We start from the raw sequence: 19,315 nt of genomic DNA, 5'->3' as shown, positions 1-19,315 counted from the left end.
TTCTGGCACATTCATGACTAAAATAGCTAACCATACTACGCTGCTCGCCAGCTATAACAGCACCCAGTGGGATGTCGTCATTAAACATCTAGACTGCATACCTGAGCCTACACAATCACACCGGCTTAAAGTGGCCACAGAAAGGAAAAGTGTCAAATATTCTAAAACTTTTTCTAGATTCTGCGGACACCCCGGGAAGAGTCTTCGCAGAGGGAACACTCCTAAAAAGGCACTAGTGGCTCTGACACTTGGGCTTCAAGCTGGAAACAGACAGCCCTCATTAACATGCCTGTTGAAGATGCAGTCATTTTTGCTAAAGCTGTGGATGAACAGCTGGAGACTACCAAGAAAGAACATAAGACCATTAAAACACGGTCAGATTTCAAGCAAGCCCTTTATACAAAAAGGAGGGTTCAATACCTGCTGAAATGTTCGTATGCAACGCTTCAGCAGATTGAACCAATCTGGCATTGGAACACCTGGTGCCTCCTTCTCCAGCCCCTAGGGTCAATTGTCCTAACAATACCAGCAGTGAGGGTTTTGTCGTGGAAAAGGGCGAGGCAGAGTTGTGGCCTCTACAGTCACAGCAATCCCTCCCGCCAAATGACGGGCCGATGCACATTCCTTCCCATGCGTCCCCAGTCGTGGTTCGCATAACCCTCTTTGCCAGCAATGGAAGAGAATAACTTCAGACCACTGGGTACTCGACAGTGGCCAAGAGATACTACGTGGAATTCTAGAAACGCCTCGCCGGAACATTTAAGATCCTGCGAGAAGAAATGGAAGTACTGCTCCAAAAGGGAGCAATCGAACTGGTGCCATTGTACTTCCTTGTTCCAAAGAAAGCTATAACAATGCGCCCAGTGCTGGACCTGTTCCCTGCAAACATGTATTTCAAGCCCCATAAATTCCGGATGACAATGTTGCAGGAAGTGATCCCACTACGGAAACTTGGGATTACATGCAAACATTGGACATGAAAGATGCATACTTTCATATTTCAGTGTTGCCAACGCACAAAAAATACCTAGGGTTCAATTTGGGGCACAAGCACTACCATTTGGCATTATATCCGCACCCAGCGTGTTCACAAAGGTCCGAGCAGTGGTAGCCACCCACTTGCTCAGGCAGTCCATTCCAGTGTACCCATTTAGACTGGCTAATTACTGGGGAGAAACCCCAGAGGTACCAAAAAAAAACATGCAACATACTATCAATTTTTGTGGTTCTAATTGGGCTTCTCCATAAATGAAAGTCGAGCCTGGTGCCCAGCCAAGTAAAGCAGTTTGAGGGCAACAATCAAAACAAACAATGGGCTAGTCTTCAAGACATGCAGTTTCAAACCCCCCTGTATGTAGCCGGTTGTCAGGTGATGGTACGAAAGGCAATGCGCCTGCTAGGAATGATGGCTTCCTGCATCTACCCATTGACACACCAGATTGTGCATGTGTCCAATACAGGAGTGACTAGCGAAACAATGGTCACAATCAAGCTGGCTGTGGGACAATCTAGCGGTGGTTTCGGAACGTCTGGTTCAATTGCTGCAATGGTGGACCAGAAGCAATCTGCTAAAGGGAAAGCCTTTCAACACTCCAGCGATCAAGGCCTCTCTTAAAACAGACACGTCAATGACAGGGTGCCAGGCTCACTTACTCCACCACACTGCCCACTGGGTGTGGACACGGGCACTAGCCAGAAAATGCATGCTTCTGAACTGCTAGCAGTCCTCAAAGCACTTCAAGACTCAATTAGCACACAACAGTTCTAGTCCTCACAGTGCCACCACCATGTTTTATACAAATGAACTGGGGGGGGGGCTCCAGGGCTGACCAAACTAGCCCAGAACATCTGGCTGTGGGCATTACATCACATGTTTCTGGTGTCAAAACATGTTCCAGGGGAACTCAGTTCTCTAGCAGATGTGCTAAGCAGGAGTACAATGCTACCCTCTGATCACGACAGACATGAGACAACATCTTCTCAAGCTGGGGTTTCCCAGAAATAGCCCTCTTTGCAACCCTGGAGAACGCCCAATGCTATGATTGTGCACCAAGGTTTCCCCAGAAAGGGTACAAAGGGAATGCTCTTCTGATAATGGTTCACAAGCTACACAAGGAACTCTCCTAATAGCTCTGATGTGGGTGCGGCAGACCTGCTTCTCCCACCTTCAAATTATGTCTGTGTCCTCCCATGAAACTACCTTGTCCAGACAATCTGTTAACTCGGCATCAAGGGACAACGCTTCAACCATGCCCTCAAATGCTGAACTTGGCAGCGTGGCTCCTGAGGTCATAGAACTTGGTCACCGAAACCTAGATCAAAAGTGCATGGAAATACTCGAAGCATATAAACCTCACACATGGCACTGCTACTTTAAAAAGAGGAAAATATTTGTATTATGGTGCCAAACACGGTCTCTCAATCCAACTGACTGTTCACCATCTAACATATTCAACTACCTCCTATATCTACTTGACTCAGGATTACTGTTTAACTCACTTAAGGTTCACCTGGGGGCCCTATCCGCTTACACCACATCTCAAAGCAAAGTTTTGTGTTGGAAGGTGCCAGCTGTGAAACCCTTCATGGAGGGTGTTAAACGATTACCCCACAACCCCCCCACCCCCGGGTTCTAAACCTACTCCTGGCTGGGACCTCAATAGCCTCAATTTTCACCAAATTCATATGTACATTTTATGTGAATCAAACTATAGAACTACCTGTGTTTTTCCAAAACCCAACAAATGCAGCATCAACATTTTCATAAACTAGATTACGTAAAGCTCATGTTCTACCTTCAAAAGACGAAGCTGATCAGAAAAACAGTTCTTTTTTGTATCTATAGCCACCCGAAGAGAGGGACCCAATCTCTAAGGCAGCAATTTCTAAATGGATTGTGAACTGGATCCAACTTTATTTTCTTGTTAAGAGAATGTTGCCATTTAAGCCTAGAGCACACAGCTTGAGGTACAGGAGCAACTCCAGCCTTCATTGTAGCTGTGCCCCTAGATGCCATTTGCAAGGCTGCCACTTGGAGTTCATTACACGCTTTCGACCAATAATACTGTCTAGACGCCCATTCCAAGGGTGATACACAGGTGGCCCCATCAATGCTCCAGTGGAATTTCCTGCTAGTTCTATTTCCTTGGTATAAAAGGCTTTTTTTTTTTTTTTTAAGATTCAAGAATGGCAGCCGTTATGGGCGGGTGGATATCAGGGGAAGGCAATTGGATATTAAAGGGAGATTGCTACGAGGGAGGGGCAGTCGTCGGTAATGCCTCTGAACTAGATTAATTGGTTTCTTCATTGGAGGCGGTGCAGAGTAAAAATAGCCTCCTTTCATGCCATCCTCTGTGCGCATGGATTGTGGCGTTCCTCCTGTTTGTCCCAAGTCCTCTTCAACACTTTAAAACCTTTGTGAGGTGCCAGCAAGAGTACAGATGACTGATTGTCTTTTAATTTGGCAATGGATGGAAAATGGCTGCCGTAGCCTCAGTCAGCCCAACACGGAGGTACTGCTGTTACGCGCTAACTTCCAATGATCTAAAACTGATTTGTAAGATCAGTCCTCATCTTGTGATAGCTCCCACCCTCACAGGCTGACACTAGCAGATGTATTGCACTTGCCACTGTCTGTAACGGTAGCATTGGGCTGTAGTTGCATACTGAGTACTTGCCAAATGTGCCCTCTCCTATCCTAGGACAACTGTGCCACCATTGCGCATGCCATTATCATCAGGGTAATTATTGCAATGTTTTTCAGTGGTGTGGGGGAGGGGGAAGACTTTTCAAGCCCCCCCACCCTCCCCATACTGCTGCTACAGTTGTCCCACATCTTCTGTATGCTGAGAGCCCTACACCAGCTCCCAGTACACACAGAGCAAAATTCAAGGTGCTAGTACCAGCCCACAAAGCTCGACAGATCAGCCCCTGTCCACCATAGGAACAGGCAAGTGGTGCGCCACGCTCTTTTGAGGTAGACCGTAAATCTGTGGAATGTCTTACTGGAGCTTGTTGATGGAATTATGGAATTGAGCATCCACTGCTGTTCAGACACAGAAAAAAGTGCTTCTGCTTTAGAAGTCTGATTTATAATTCAGACTATCTCCCTCCTCCGCTGCGCCCCCCCACCACCCACCTTCTGATTTCAGGAAATCAATGAGTTGCCTGTTCAGCTGATTGCACCATATGTGTGATGTAGATCGGTTGTTTGCAACCTTTGGCAAGTCTTTTATATTTTGAACTAAAATTCCCATCCGCTCTTGAGAACCTAGTCGATGGTTAAGGATTATGGGAAGGCACTGGAACAAGCTGAGCTTTTGAATTGTGAACTCTGATCCATGCCACAAAACTGCTGTGCCTGGTAAGAGCGCAGTAATATCACAGCCATGCCAAACCCATCTGGAGACACTGGTGCAGGGCCCCTGTCGAGCAATCTGTTATAACCGGTTTGCCTAGCACAGGGCGATGCCCGGAGAAAGGTAGTGATTCCGCACTCAAGCGCTTGGACAGGCTTTTGACCATTGGAGCTGAGCGTGTGCATGACCATTCTAGATGTCCACCGAGTCCTACATCCCCCATGGGGTGGGGGCAAAGGTTACCACAACAAGTACAATGGGCATAATTTGCTCAGTTTCCAGGGTCTCCTTCACACAATTGTCTTCTAGCACCCACACACTTCTCTGTACTGCCTCACACTAGCATGCATAATCGCATCACGCCCATTGCTCCTTTCCTTTAGTTGGACAGTGAAGCCGAGGGACCTCCGTTCACCCCCCCCAATCATTGGTGAAAATGCTGACTTGTCAATCTGCAACGAGCTGTGTGTGTGTGTGTGCACACACTGTAACACTGATGCCTTTCTTTGTTTGACAGGTTGCCTGCTGGGCTGGAGTGGATGAAATCAAGACTGATGACCACAAACTGAGGACCTCTCAAGTCGATGCCAACTGTGAACCACATGGACACTAATGGGGGGTTCTCAATCGTCCACTAAGGCCCCACTCCATCCCAATGCCAGCTGTGGCCCTCTGCGTCTTCGCCAATTGAGAATTTCTGACCCTGGAAATCCCTGAACATTTTCCGACGGCGTATATTTATTTATTATTTTTTATGTAAGATGCTAGTCTTTAGGAGGCTACAACTTTTGTATTTTAAGACTTGGAATCTTGGGTTTTTATACAAATATATTTTTACTTAAGGTCGTTGGAGGCGCATGTCTTTCAAATTTCAAGAACAAACCTTTTGGAAAGGGACCAGGAGACGAAACCCCAGTGTTCTTGATGAATGTGTACGCACAGGTCAGTCCTGATGTGGCTGCACAGCAGACGTTGGTGCCTGGGCTCCTTGCCTGGTCGTAGAGGGACACTACCGAGGACTAGTGCCATGCAGAATGCTCCTTAAGATGGTTTTAATAAGCTTCACAAGTGGACATTTTTGTGTGGATACTTGGCTTCATTTTTGATACCTCCAACTATGGAACTCTGCAAGTCAGGACAGTTGGTTTCTAAAAGTCTTATTGTAGCCTCTATCCGGGTATGACCAGCCCTGGGCATGACATGGGTATGTGCAGAGGGATTCTGGATTCCATATACCGGGAGGGTATGCATGGCTTGGATGCAACCGATCATGAGGACGTGCAGAGGACCTGGAAGCCTCCGATCGTGGGATGCGTCAACGGTTGGAATGGTTCAGTGCATGCATCCATCAGGAGGGCTTGCAGGGGATTGATGATGTTGTTCAAGCCTGGGTTTCTTTCCCAGAAACGCGTTCATACAAATGGTGCTCTGGCTCTTTGGCTGCCTGTTGTATTTTGGATTGCTCCTCGTGGTCCATTTGAGTCATATGGAGAAGTCTGTCTACAAGAAGAGAGCCCCCTCTGCTAGGAGTTGGGGCCTTGTTACAAATCCCACCTTGCGGCGTGGCCTTGAGATACTGGTACACACTTTGGGCTCATTGCTAACCTTCTGCCTCAAGCACATAAACAAAGATCATGAACTTTTGAGTGATGTCATTGTTGCTGCTACCAATCGGAATTAGTTTCTGGGGATGTGCTGCCTTGTTTTTGAAGCTCTTCCGTGTAGCATGGTTCCTACTAAATATAAGTAGCCCTCATTTGTTAATACCTTCCGTGACCAGCATTAATGGTCCAATAGTCCCCCCCCCCCCCCTCTCCCTTTTCTGGGTGCGGACCACTGTAGAAGGGCGGCATCCATCCACTCTTCAGGCTGGAATCCAGTATCTGCATGGAGCTATAACCTGTCAGGGATTGCAGTTTGCACACCTCATTCCTGTACTCACTGTAAGACCTAAACGCACACCGGTCTGTTTTAGGGCTTGTCATTTAATTCCATAAGGTTCCGGTTGTGTCCATTGCAAACTCATCCCATCTTTCCTCCATCTACCCCCTTACACCCATGGCAACAAATTGAGACACTATTGCCATGCACCCTAGAGTGGAAGGGAAGTAGGTCATTGCCTCTGCTTTCAGTCGACGCCCTAAACACTGAGACATAACCTTCACGAGCACTCGATAACATTGAGTGAGATCATCGATCAAGATCGATCAAGGCTTTGTAGAAAAGAATTGGAACCCAGGTTTATATCGATATACACTGAATCAGTGAGAGATCCTGTGATATTCACACTGCTGCAGCAATAGCTAGCAATGTAGCGAACACATACTTCACACCATAGCATTAGTATAGCCACGTCTGCCAATGTAGGCACACTGTAGTCTTAATGAGATGAGGAACATATGCACACACTATTTTATCGAGTGGCGTCTCCCCAGATTGACACACAGTAGCATTTATGAATGAGATGTTCTAGGTTCTACTCCATGCAGCATGGAGTGTGCTGCCATGGGGATATACACACAGCCGTTGCAACAATTCTGCGCTACTCAGACTGCCATATAAACTAATTCTACCACGGACAGTCCTGTATTTTTGAGGGTTATAATATCTTGGTCCATGTAGTGTAATCAGGACCTCTCGGGATACCCTTGGGTATAGTCTCGGGTTTTACAATGGTGCTTTTGTTCTGTTCATCCCATATTAGCTTTAGGGGAAACGTAGGAAGGCATCTGCTTGACTGCATAAACTGCCTGTCCTCCAATAAGGAGATTGATGGAAAATGTCGATTTCTGGTATTACTTTATTCCTGCCAAGCTCTTGGCACAACACCGCCTGCATATGCCGCCAAAAATTGCCAGTCTTCTTCACAGGAGGTTGACTCCCTTACTCTGCAGGCGTCACGCCCTTTCTGCCCTCTTGCCTTTGCTTCCCTAAATGGGGCTCTCGGGCCTGCGTGGAGCAGGTGGTGACTGGAGTAGGGGCTGGCGGTGAGTGCACGTAGCTCCTTGCAGAGCTCCAAAAACCTGTCCGGTTTTGCCTTGCCTCATTGGTTGACACAAACTGAAATGCAAACTCGTTTTTCATAGCTGAAAGATGGAACTGTTTTACTTCTAAAATGTGATCAAAATAAAGAGCTGTGATACTTTTTTGTAAATGTAAAGTGCTGGAAATTGACTTTGTTTGGTTTGTTCCCTGCTACATGTTTGCCAAAGCTCTATTGCTCCCAATACTGGGACCTTCTGGCTATCTGGGCCAAGGACAGAGAATCTTGGAGGAAGGCTTTCCAGCCTGTCCTTCCCTCCAGGTAATCTCTACTTGGCATCTATGCCCCTGAACTGCAGTATCTTCTTTCACTTTGCAACTAGAAGCTGTCCTTGGCTCAAGTGGTGCTACTTTGTGCACAGGACACCTTTCTGCTTGGCAAAAGAAATGACTTGCAGGCAAAGCGCAAGCCGTTTCTCCTGTAAAAAGCATAAATAAAATTCCATCCAAAATGGCCTCCATCAAAATTGCCTGGGTGGCTCCAAGTGGTAGACCTTTTCTTCTTCCATGGCTGTCGTGTAGCACAGAGGGTAGATTCAGGCAGGGTGCCTGGTAAGTGGGGGACTTTGGGGCCGGTGGGTGGATGTTGGCGCCAATGGGAGAAGGACCAGAGCAGGCACCCCCCCCCCCTACCCTCCTCATCAGTTATCTGGAGCTTTGTTTGCACATATTGAGAGAGCATTTTTAGAGTAGACCTTGAACGGGTACTTCCAAGGATTGTTTGCTAATCAGAAGTATTGTGCCATCAAGTTATGGTAGAATGTAATCTCGAAGAAGCCTGGTGGTGGGGTAAAGAAAGCTGCACTGCACACATGTCTTGTGGAATCGAACAAGCACATTACTGTCTAGAAGCAGTGGCGGTCGCCTATGTGATGGGCTGCTCCCATGAAAGTCTTTCTGCTTGCTAGAGGGAGGTCTCGGGCTACGTTTCCAGCACATGCAGTCTTGAATTGGTTTCAGTTAATAAGCTTTATTGTTGCCTCTACTTGGATGCTATGGTACTGGGGTGCTTTGGCGATCTTCTGGCAGTTTTGTGGGAGGAAGCAAGGCCTCTGCCAGGAGCTTTACAGAGGGGCACATGCGATGTGGTGGGTGCTTTTGGGGATTGCAGGCCTCTACTCGGTGCTTCAGGAAGGGAGGTGGGCTTTGGTACCTTTACCAGGTGGAGGGTGTGGTAAGAGGATTGTTAGTTTGCTGGGTGCTTTGGGGGTGGAGTAGGTTATGGGTTCATCCATTGGCTGCTTCGGTGGTTGCACTGGGACTTCCCTTACACTCTCCTCACGGGGGTTACATGGGGGCTTGTCTTGCGCACTTCTCACAGATCTTGGCACTGCTAGGAGCAATATGAAAAGTGTGACATTTTGGTACGTTGATTTTGCTGTAGTTGGCATTACTGTTGGGAATCGTCAATGCTAGACAATGCACCCCACCGCCATTTTCTTGTTTTCCCTTCAGTCAATATCAGCAAAAAACAGTAAAGTAGATTACTGCACCCACCTCGATTGGCACTGTGGAAAGTCGGCTAGGTGGCCCTTAGTTTTACATTCATTGTGATTTTGTAGGAAGTGTGATTTCTGTACTAATTCGTTGGTGGGGACATGGAGAGGAATCAAACTGGTGAAGATAGATGGAAGAGAATGAAAGGGGGGGGTGGCATGCATTGTGTGAGAGCAGATCTTAAATAACTGGTGCTCATAACGAGGATTGGCCATTCAGAGTTATCTGCCACCTGGTTGTGGTAGAATGCCCTCTGCAGGATGCCTGGTGGCAGGATACATTTGCATTTCACTTGTGTCTTGCTGCATATAAAAGCAAACAGTCCCTTAATGTAACTTAAGGCAGTAGGAGGGCTGTTTGATGGGGTGCTCGTGTAAATCTATCGGCTTGCTAGAGGGAGGCCCCCACTTGGTCTTGAGAGAGGCATACTAAGTTGTTCGCTATAGAGCTGTTCAAATGTACTGTATGGCAAAGCTCTGCCTATTGTTCGTGTGCTGAGAATTGCGTTTCGAGTAGTCAAACTCATTCAGTTTGTGTAGAACCTGGACTTTTGGGGGATCATGGGGTCTAGATATGCCCTGCAATGCAGAAACGAGGGCTGGAGGAACCTGTGCCTGATTTGGGACAAGTTGGGAGCAATGGATTTGCACAGATCTCTCTATTTCCTATTGTAATGCACAAAACAGTGTCCTGTGTAGACACTCCTGTCCCCTGCACACCTAAAATACTGTCAAAAAGGTAATTCTATATCGGGAGTAGCAGTGGTACTCTTAAGTACATTCTTTAGGCATAGTGTTTATAAAAATTCAAAACTATTTTTAATGTCAATCAATGGTAATCACATTAACACAAATTTCAATAGCTTAATAATATAAAAACAGTTCAACGTGTTTCGCAGAATCCCTTGAGGAGTTTGTTAATCTATCAATTTTCAGAAATATCTAGAGGCTAACGTAGACCGTTTTCAAATAGTGTTCAAATATTCACGTTTTTAGACCGTACATAGTATGTTTTAAGATTGAAAAGTTTTCCACCTGGCTAGACTGTGCCAACGTCAGGTAAATCTTTGCAAATTTGCGATCTGTGGGTCCTCACTGTCCACTCCCTATGGTACAAGTATAATATCTGGTGACAATCATGTAGTTAAATTTCCTTGTGATTCACTATTTAACTTTTTAATGAACTTGCTTACCTGTACTGTGTTGTCTCCACTATAGTTATTTTCAAATGCTTATTGGAGAGGCATTCGTCATTTACATCTCGGGCATTCCCCTATAGAGAAGGGTACAGATCATTGTGTTTTTCAGAAATCCCAGTAAATTATAGCCCACTTACATGGGTGTGTCTTCCAAGTTGTACTTCATGGAGGTAGTATTATCAGTGCCCTCAAGTCTTCAGAGTAGGTTGAAAATAGTGTATCTAGTTCTAAAAAATAGGTTAGATATCCTTCGTTTCATAGTTATGGGCTTAATGGCTTTCTCAGTTATAGAAAAGGGGAGGGGTCTACCCTCGATTGAAGTTGATTTCCCATGTTCACCGTGTTGGTGTTATCTGTGGTCCAAAATGGCTGCTTTTTGAGTATAACGTCATGTTTTAATGTGATATCTCGTTCGTATGTGGTGGACGTCATGTGTGTGTTTTGTAATGGCGCGGAAGGACTTCCTTGTTAGAAATAATGTAAAGCTGATATTAGTTTTGAGTGTGTACAAAAACACTTAGAAACAATGTAAGTGGAGATGAAGGATATGTAGATGTATATTCTTTCATAATTTGACAGTGTTGCGAGGTGTTATTATATCTAATTCTTTTTAAATGTCTAAATTGCATGCCTGGGTCCTATCCCTGTTTCATATCTGTGGCAACATGGCACTCGCCTGTACAGCAGCCAAATTGATCTAGATTTCCACAATTTATCATGTGTGATGTTGCAGTTCGCTAAAATGCATTTCTAACATCTGTTTCTTCCCTAATACATTCCTGTCTAAGCGCACTGTTATGCTTACAGAAATGATGCTAATGAGAATTCTTTTTTCATTCCCTTGGGGGCTAGTGTGTCCTATGTATGTATCTAAAACATCTTTTGGACATCAAACTATTGAGATTTCCCCCTCACGGTGGCGCTTTGTTTCCAAAATTACAAATCGTGATTGTGATATCGAATGTCTCAATGCTGTGAAGTGTCTGGCCGCTGGGAATTTGAAATTCTTTGTACGGATGTTCGATTTGTGCTCCGTAATTCGTTTTTACTTTGCGCGATGTTTGGCCTATGTACATTTTCACACATAGGCACATTAATCCATATATTACATTTTTGGAATCACATGTTGCAAAATCTCTTAGCATTATCTTTTTACCCATGTTCAGCTGCCTGAAGTGATCTCTTAATTTCTGGATATTAGTACAATGTCCACAATGCAGACTTGGGGAAAATCCTTGGTTTTGGGTTTTGATAAGAACGATTGATCTGACTTTGTTCTTTCTGCCTTCACTAGGCTGTCTTTCAGTTTCCTACCTCTAGTGTACGCTACCATTGGAGGTTTTGGGAAGAGTTTGTTGAGTTGAGGATCCAGTTTTACTTTCCAATTTTTATCAATCGATTTATCTGATTACCGTCTTGAGAGCTTCATAATATGAATTAACTCAGAGCATTAGTGTGTTCCCTCAGTTCTAGTAAGCTTTCCCTATTTTGAATCAAGCATCTGTTGGTTGCTGTGGCTAATACTTCGTCTGGGTATCCTCTTTTGAATCTGTCAGATATCTGTTGCTGCTTTTGTCTTGTTCTTGTCAGATCTAATTCTCTTGATCCTCAAGTATTGGCTCAAAGGAAGGTTATCCTTTAGGTGTTACGACGACCTTTGTAATGCAATGTGTTTACATCTGTGGGCTTACAATATACTGTAGTTTCAAACTTGTTGTTTTCAAACGTGATGACTACATCTAAGAAATTGATGCCTGGGTTGCTTATTTCCACCGTGAATTTAATTGTGACCTGTATTCAAATATTCGAAAAACTGTTCTGTTCTTGTCCCAATCCAAATTCCAAAGATGTCATCTATGAATCTCTTCTAAGTTGGTTGTTTTTTAGACCAAGGTATGCGTTCCAGCACAAATGTTTGTTCAAATACGTGCATGGATAAATTAGCATACACTGGGGCCATTGCTGAGCCCATTGAGGTGCCAGAGATTTGTAAATAGTGTTCCTTTCCAAACCTAAAGTAAATGTACAAAATAATCTTAGTTAACTCTAAAGTAAAGCGTTTATCTGCTTGAAAATACTCCCCTCCCCCCCCCAGAAATGCCCATTCCAGAGCCTCAAATCCCTCTCCATATGGATTCGATGTATATAGACTTTGCACATCTAGTGTGAATAGAATTGTGTTTTGTAGTGGAAGGTCAGATTCTTGAATATATTAAGGATATGTGTTGTACCTCAAGTAGTGTGTGTTTCTTTTTTACCTCTGGTTGGGGTAATTTATCAACCTATTTTGCCAATCTGTCAAAAATGCTGTCCGTTGCGGCTACTATGGGTCATAGAGGAGGATTTATGAGATTAGGTAAGCCATAGAATACTGGCATGATTATGAATTTGTTGGTGAGAAATTGTCTGGTTTTATTTGTTATCCATTCTTCACCATGGGCTTTCTCTAGGGAGGAATCTGAGTTTACAAATCTCATTTGTTGGATCTTGGTCTAAGACCATGTAGGTATTCTCATACTTGAGTAACTCTAGGCAGTTTGTTTTGTAAAATGAGGTGTCCATGATGAATGGCACCTCCTTTGTCTGCCTGTTTGACACTAGTGTCTTCAGCCAGCTGCTGTAATAACTTTATTTGTTTCCTGATGTTTAGATTTTTTTTGCCAACATTTGATTGTTTTCAGTTCTTTAATCATTTTCATCTTGAATAGTTTGAGAGCAGGATTGTTAACTGAAGGATTAAAGGTGCTGTTAGATTTCATTTCTAAGTAATCAAAGGTACTGGACCTTTCAGCCATCAGTGGTTGTAAGTCAAAAAATACCCTGAGTCTCTTCTTTCTCATTAGTTTGCCTAAGTTAATGTGTTCATCAAATAATGTCGAGTTGGTGATTGGGACAAAGGATAAGCCTATTCTCATAAATCTAGGGGTTGCTTGGTAAAGATTTATTTTCAAAATGTTGACCAATTCCTGTTTTTTTTCTTCACTCTTCTTTCTTGTGTCCTCTTCTGGTCTTGCGACTTCTAAAAAAGAACGATTGTTCGTAGATGTTGTGTCAGATGCTTTTTCTAGTTCAACATCAATTGTCTGACGTTTGTATAGGATTGCTGGGAATTGTCAACTGGTATTCATGATGGTGGTCTGGGTATTAATTCACTCATGCTATGGGAATTGTCACTTGTCTTGGGTGTATTTTCTGGTCTACTAGGTCTGGGTTGTGGTTTTCTAGTCTGATAACATTCCTGCCAGGTGTAAACTATGTCTCTGGAACAGTCCAGGGTATCTCCTGTATTCTTTGTTCAATGTCCTTTTTTATAGGAATCCAGTTTCCGATTGGTGTCTTCTAATATCTTCACTAGTTCCTTCTTGGGACAGCGTGCTGCACAATTCTTTTAAATTTTATTTCTGAGTCCATTTTCGTCACGGATTTCAAGAATTCTTCTATGGTCAGTAAAATGAGGTCTAGAGAGCTATTTGTTCCCACCTCGTCACAAATTCTGTGTTTTCTTTAGGTGGTTTCAAATAAACTTGAGTGATCTTGGTATGCGTTTCAGTTTAACATATTGTGCTAGAGTAGATGCATGTGATTTTTTTTTTGGGAAATTTCCCTCTGTGTTGACTTCTCTAAATTGTTAATCTCGCTGGATTTTCAGTTGTACGGTTCAATCTCTGTCTCCACAAAGGAAATAATTGTATCTGCCTCTTTACTAAATTCTAAAAGTTGTTGGATGTTTCGTAGTCAGTAAGTTGATCTTTGAAAACATTGTTCTAAATGTCTCTTGAGTGGTGTGAGTGCAGCTAATGTATTGTCACTCCACCAAGGGGAAATGGACTACAGATTTTAGCCAGTGGTTGAGCTGCACACCTTGTTTTTCGATTAAGTTCAAGATGATTTTCTTTGGTTTCTTTCAAGAATTTTAGGGTGCTGGGGAGAAAACCACTGGCCGGACACAAGTGAGCTGTTACAATTATTAATAGACAAATCATTGCCCTGTGTTGATGGACGCTCCCAGCTACTGCACACCTATGATACTGTCAAACGGGCAGTCAAAATTATGATAATTCTATATCTGGAGTAGTAGTTGTAACTACATTATTTAGGCATAGTTTTTATAGAAATTCAAAAATATTTTTCCTGACAAATGTTGATTACATTAACACTTAAACTTCAATATCTTATGACATAACAAAAATAGCTCAACCCGTTTTGGGGAGAATAAGCTCATTAATCTTCTATGAATTTTCAGGAATATCTAGAGGATAAATTAGAATGTTACAAATCACATTTTTAGACTGTACATAGTATATTATGCTTTTTTTTTTCACCTGCCAGACTGTTGTGCCAACTTCAGGTAAATCCTTGCGCATTCACAACCTCTGGATCCTCACTGTCCGCTCCCTATAGTACAAGTATAATGTAATCTGGTGACAATCATGTAGACAAATTTCCCTGTGGTTCACTGTGTTCGTCTAATTTTTTCAAAATGAACTTGCTTACCTATACTGTGGTGTCTCCACCATTGTACACAGCTTTGTACATGCATGTGATACTGTGCACCCCTAATCCCCAACAGAACCTCATGTAGTGGCGCATTTAGAACGGCCTTGCTCGTATTTATCAGTACAGACCTGATCAAGAGTCGTTTGGTTGTGCAAGGGCATGCTTGGAGTCCCATTTTTCTCGAGCTTTTATGTCCTCCTGCCTCCTGAGCTGCCCCCTTTCTGAACTAGAGGTTTGTATCATATTTTGGTTGTCTGGTGCTATTAATATGGGCCTTTGTGTCTTACAAAACCTAAATGCATGTGCAATTGCCGTCTTCAGTGTCAAAGTAGGAAAGATTTATTTTATATGTAAAATTATCAGATTAACCCTCCCTCTGATCCTCTGCCCCAGATCTCTGGGAAGAGAGGGTGTGGCGCCTGTTTTGTAAAAGGCATATGAACACACTGCATAATGTTATCTTGAAGCACTAACTATTGTAAAGTATGCCAAGCCACATGGCTGGAGACAGAGCCAATTGGAGAAAGCTTCAGATCCCTGGCAGAGGGGAGAGGTAGGGGTTGCTTCTAATGTTAGCTTATGTTAAATGTTCTTCTACTGTGCACTATTGCCACCTGTGTGGTTTCTTGGCACTCTGCTGGATCTGTAAAGCAAGGGGGTGGGGAGAGTAAGTTAGTAGGACTGAGTGGTAGAAAATAGTAAGAGTGCTGTGATGTGTTGTCAGCTTCAGCTCGGTTGACACTGTTCACTAAACAAAGGTGCTTTTTAATTTTTTGGATAGCCACATGTGCTGCTGGACAAGGCTATGCGGTTTGTTGTCTAGTGAAGTGCTTGCGGTTGGGTGTGTAGAGGTATAGTTGTGCTTAGAGTTTGAGAGGTGTATGCAGAAGGGTGAGATTTTAGTAGTGTTGGTTAGTGGCTGTGACCTTTCCTACCCCTGCTGTTCTGACTGTGGCCCATAAGGCTTCCCCTGACGTACGGTCTGATGAGCAACAATTACCAACCCCACGGGTTCCTCCAGGGGTGATGTGTTCCCTGCGATCTGTCCATGCTAGATATGATGTTGCTCCCTAACACAGATAATCTAAGTGAGAGATATGGCTCACTAACACGGCTCGACTACACCATGGAGAAATGCCTAAATACGAGACGCAGCAGTAAATGCAGAACCACCTTGAAACTGGGGCACAGCAGTAAATGGAGAACCCCCCTGAAACTGGGACAGCAGTAAATGGAGACCCATCCCCCCCCCCCCCCCCCCCCCCCTCTGAAATTGGGACACAGCAGTAAATAGAGAGCCACCTGAAAGAAGGGTAAATGGAGAAACACAGCAGTCGATGGAGAACTACTTGCGAGCCAGCGAACATGGGTGTGCTGTGCTATGTAAGGTAATAAGACTGGAAGGGCTTTACTGGAATACAGTAATTGTTATATTCCCACCCAGACGACACTTAACAGTTGTTGCTGGTTGACGGCTAGTTTAACAGGTGTACACAGGCAAAGTGGACTGGAGTTACCTCTGGCCTTTAGCCGAGGGCTTCCCAGGCAGACACTGTTAATGGGCTGCTCCCTCTGAGGAGGACCGAATAAGGGGAGGCGGGCAGGAAAGAGGGCAGGGCAGGGGGTGCCAAAGCAAAACGGGTATAGGAGAGGTTTGGCAAGGTGAACAAAGGAGGATGAAATGAGAAAGATGGGGGGGGGGGGGGGGACTGCAGTAAAGCAGTGAAAATGGAGGCAGAGGGCACAGAGCATGAAGGGGGACATCCACCTCACAGGGGCCAGGAAGCTTTGGCTTTGGAGTGGTGTGCAGTTGTTTATTGTGTTTTTACCAATGCTATTTTAAACATGGGCATTTTGATTGTGGCGTTGTAGCACCGGTTTTTGTCTGTGAACATTTTTAAAGCAATACATTTAATTGATGTGAAGTGTGTGACTGCAGTAGACTGAGTGTTTCTCTTGCTTGGAAGCCTTGTCTGCTCTTGCTCCTGTGCTGAAAGCTCTGCCCATTAAGGCTTGAGGACATGCGAAGTTTGCGACTGCAGTTCAAGTAGCTTAATTTACTTCTTACTTCTGTGCGATTTCTTTACACTCGGAATGTATGATCTAAGAAGTCTGTCAGTTCTGGTTCAGTGCCCACCAAAATGCCAGTGGTAGTGATATCACAATGCCACGCCCCAAGAGTGGCATCACAGGAAGTGATGTCATTTGACAATGCCCCATGTGACATCACAGGAAGTGATTCCATTTTACCACCCATGCTGCCACATGACATCACAGGAAGTGGCATCATGAAGCATTATCCCTCAGTACACTAAGAAAAATATGATTGCGATATCGCTGTATTGTGACATTTCATACAAAAATGTTCATCATATGTAGCAGTGTGTCAAGGCCCATGTTGCCGTGGGAAAGTGTATGAACCCAAATCCCCTCTTTGTGTGAATCTGCCCTGTTATTTAAATAGGTCTACAGAGCGAAATTGCATTCTGTGGGGACAGGGGTGGGTAGGCGGCTATGGGGATAGGGGAAAGCCAGGATAAAAGGGGAGAGGGAGATTATTTCACCATCTTCCTGTATCTCTTCAAAGTGCTTGCATAACTCAAGAGAAAAACCATTTCAAGTACTTGTTTCTATACATTACTACCATCACACTTTCAAAACAAGTATAAGTTGTTTGTTTCAGGTACACTTCCTAACATACAAGGTCTGCAGAAGCTTGGTGTGTTACAAAACCTGATTACCAACATTGAAACCTATTATTCCACTTATGCAGTGCTTCTGTAGGGACTCGCGAGATTTCCCCAGAGACTCCAGATTTTTAGCCTCTTCTCCGGGGAAGACCCTGTAGTCTCTGGGTTTTCAGGTCCTATCCAATCCTCCATCCGATTGGCTACAAAAGACAGCTGCCGGTAGCCAAATTGGCTGGAGGTGTGGGCGGGACCTGGGAGGGACTAAGAATGCAGACTGGAGCAAAGCAGGAGTACTGCTGGATTGAAAACAGTATTACCACGTTTATTTTGCTTAAGATTTCATTCTTTTTGGCCAGTTTGCCTTATGTTTTAGTCGCAACATAAGGCAAACTGGCCAAAAAGAATGAAAGCTTAAGCAAAACTAACGCAGTAATACTGCTTTCAATCTGGTGTCATTGCGTTCAATCCGGTGTCATTAATGACACTGGATTAAAGCAGTATTTAGTGTTCCTGATTTTTTTCCAGCTTCCATTCTTTTGGACAGTTTGCATGGGGTTAAGTCGAGGGTACACGCGGGTGGACTGAGTCGACCCACTCCCCCTTTACCCTCCAGCTAAAGTCAGAAACATTGAAGGTCCGCTTTGAATTCATGCATTAAATCCTACCTCGGGGATTGAACCGCAGTCGTCGGGTTTGCAGGCTGGACACCTCACCACTGCACGGTATAACCTAATGAAAAATAACAAACAACTAAGGTGAAATGTCCAATTTCGGTACTGCAAGTTCCAGGGAAAACCTTTGTATTGGTTAAAAATATCCTCTTGGTTTTGTGTCTGTATTGACTTTATGGCAGGCGTATGCTATTAGCCCTATGCAATTTGGGTGGTTATGAATAGCCAATTTAATTAAATGTATTGCATTCCACTGTAAAGTGCAAACTGCAAACGTGTTTCTAATTAGAGCTACAACAACCGAGTTTAGCTTATTGGCGTGTTTGGGTATAGGGGTGTGCATACATCTCAGGGTTTTTTCTTTTCAAATGTAGGCAGGTATGCACTGGGGTTGAAAATACAGCACAGTCCTGGTATTCTTAACTTGGAACACTGGGCCTGATTCAGAGAGTGTTTTTCGTTTTTCATTGGGACTGCACCACAATGAAAGGCTTCTTCGAATCAGCCCTTCAGTCTCACGAAAAGGCAAACGATAGATACTGACGGCCCTTAACTACCGTATATTTTCCTTTGCTGCACGCGGAAGGTACACATTTACGTGCTATCTATCTTCGAGGCATTCTTCTCGAATAGCTCCCAAAATGGAATGTTGTTTGTGTTGCATTGTTTCCCTCCCTATCGCCTAGAAAACATTAATAGCACTATTTTTTTTTTTCCTCATTCTGTCAAATGCTTTTGGAAAGTTTGCTTTACGCCAAAATGATTCTTAAAAAACAAAAAGCGGAAGCCAATTTGCCCTTCATGCAAAAAGCGGCTGGAATGCCTCCAGGGCATGATGCGAACAGGGGATATGTGCGTGAGCTGCTGGGATAAGAACAGGCAGGAGCCGCTCAGGTGACGGCCTGAAGTGGTCCTGCTTGGAACTCGCAGGCATGCAGCCAACCAGCCAGAGCACGACAACTACTACTGGGCAGATTGGACTTTTTTTTTTGGTTATGTTGACTTGGCCTGCCCTACAGAGCCATAACAGGACACAGATGATAAACGGTGCCCATTCAGCACACGCATGCTCCAGCAACGCGACTGCCGCAGGCGAGTTCTGTTGCGTTTAAATCCGTGAGAGCCTTGAAGGCGAAGCACACACACCCGACCTCGCGGCCACAGGCAAGGGCACCGTGACTGACTACACATGCTGCAGAAACCCACCCAGCAGCGCACACACTCGCCCCCCTCCTTTTTTCTATTGTGCATTAGCCAAAGTATATGACTTTTTACACTTTTCTTTAAATATAAAACATTTCACAAGGAAAAAAAAAATTAAGAACACCGAGAACAATACATATTTCATCTAAATGCATTTAG

The 19,315-nt window shown here is 44.2% G+C and overlaps 1 protein-coding gene across 1 annotated transcript in view; it reads left to right on the top strand.

Annotated features, from left to right (window-relative positions):
* Positions 1 to 7,518, top strand: part of ARL5C (ARF like GTPase 5C) — a 36,499-nt gene extending 28,981 nt beyond the window's left edge. Inside the window, exon 6 of the mRNA XM_069634710.1 lies at positions 4,876 to 7,518. Coding sequence (XP_069490811.1) covers positions 4,876 to 4,927 — 52 coding nt within the window. The 3' untranslated portion in view covers positions 4,928 to 7,518. The remainder of the gene's footprint in view (positions 1 to 4,875) is intronic.
* Positions 7,519 to 19,315: the final 11,797 nt, after the last annotated feature.

The sequence above is a fragment of the Ambystoma mexicanum genome, chromosome 13, assembly GCF_040938575.1.
Source record: "Ambystoma mexicanum isolate Mex_15411 chromosome 13, UKY_AmexF1_1, whole genome shotgun sequence".
NCBI classification, from domain to species: Eukaryota; Metazoa; Chordata; class Amphibia; order Caudata; family Ambystomatidae; genus Ambystoma; species Ambystoma mexicanum.
The sequence above is the reverse complement of the archived record's forward strand: the minus strand, read 5'-3'. Positions and strand labels throughout refer to the sequence as shown.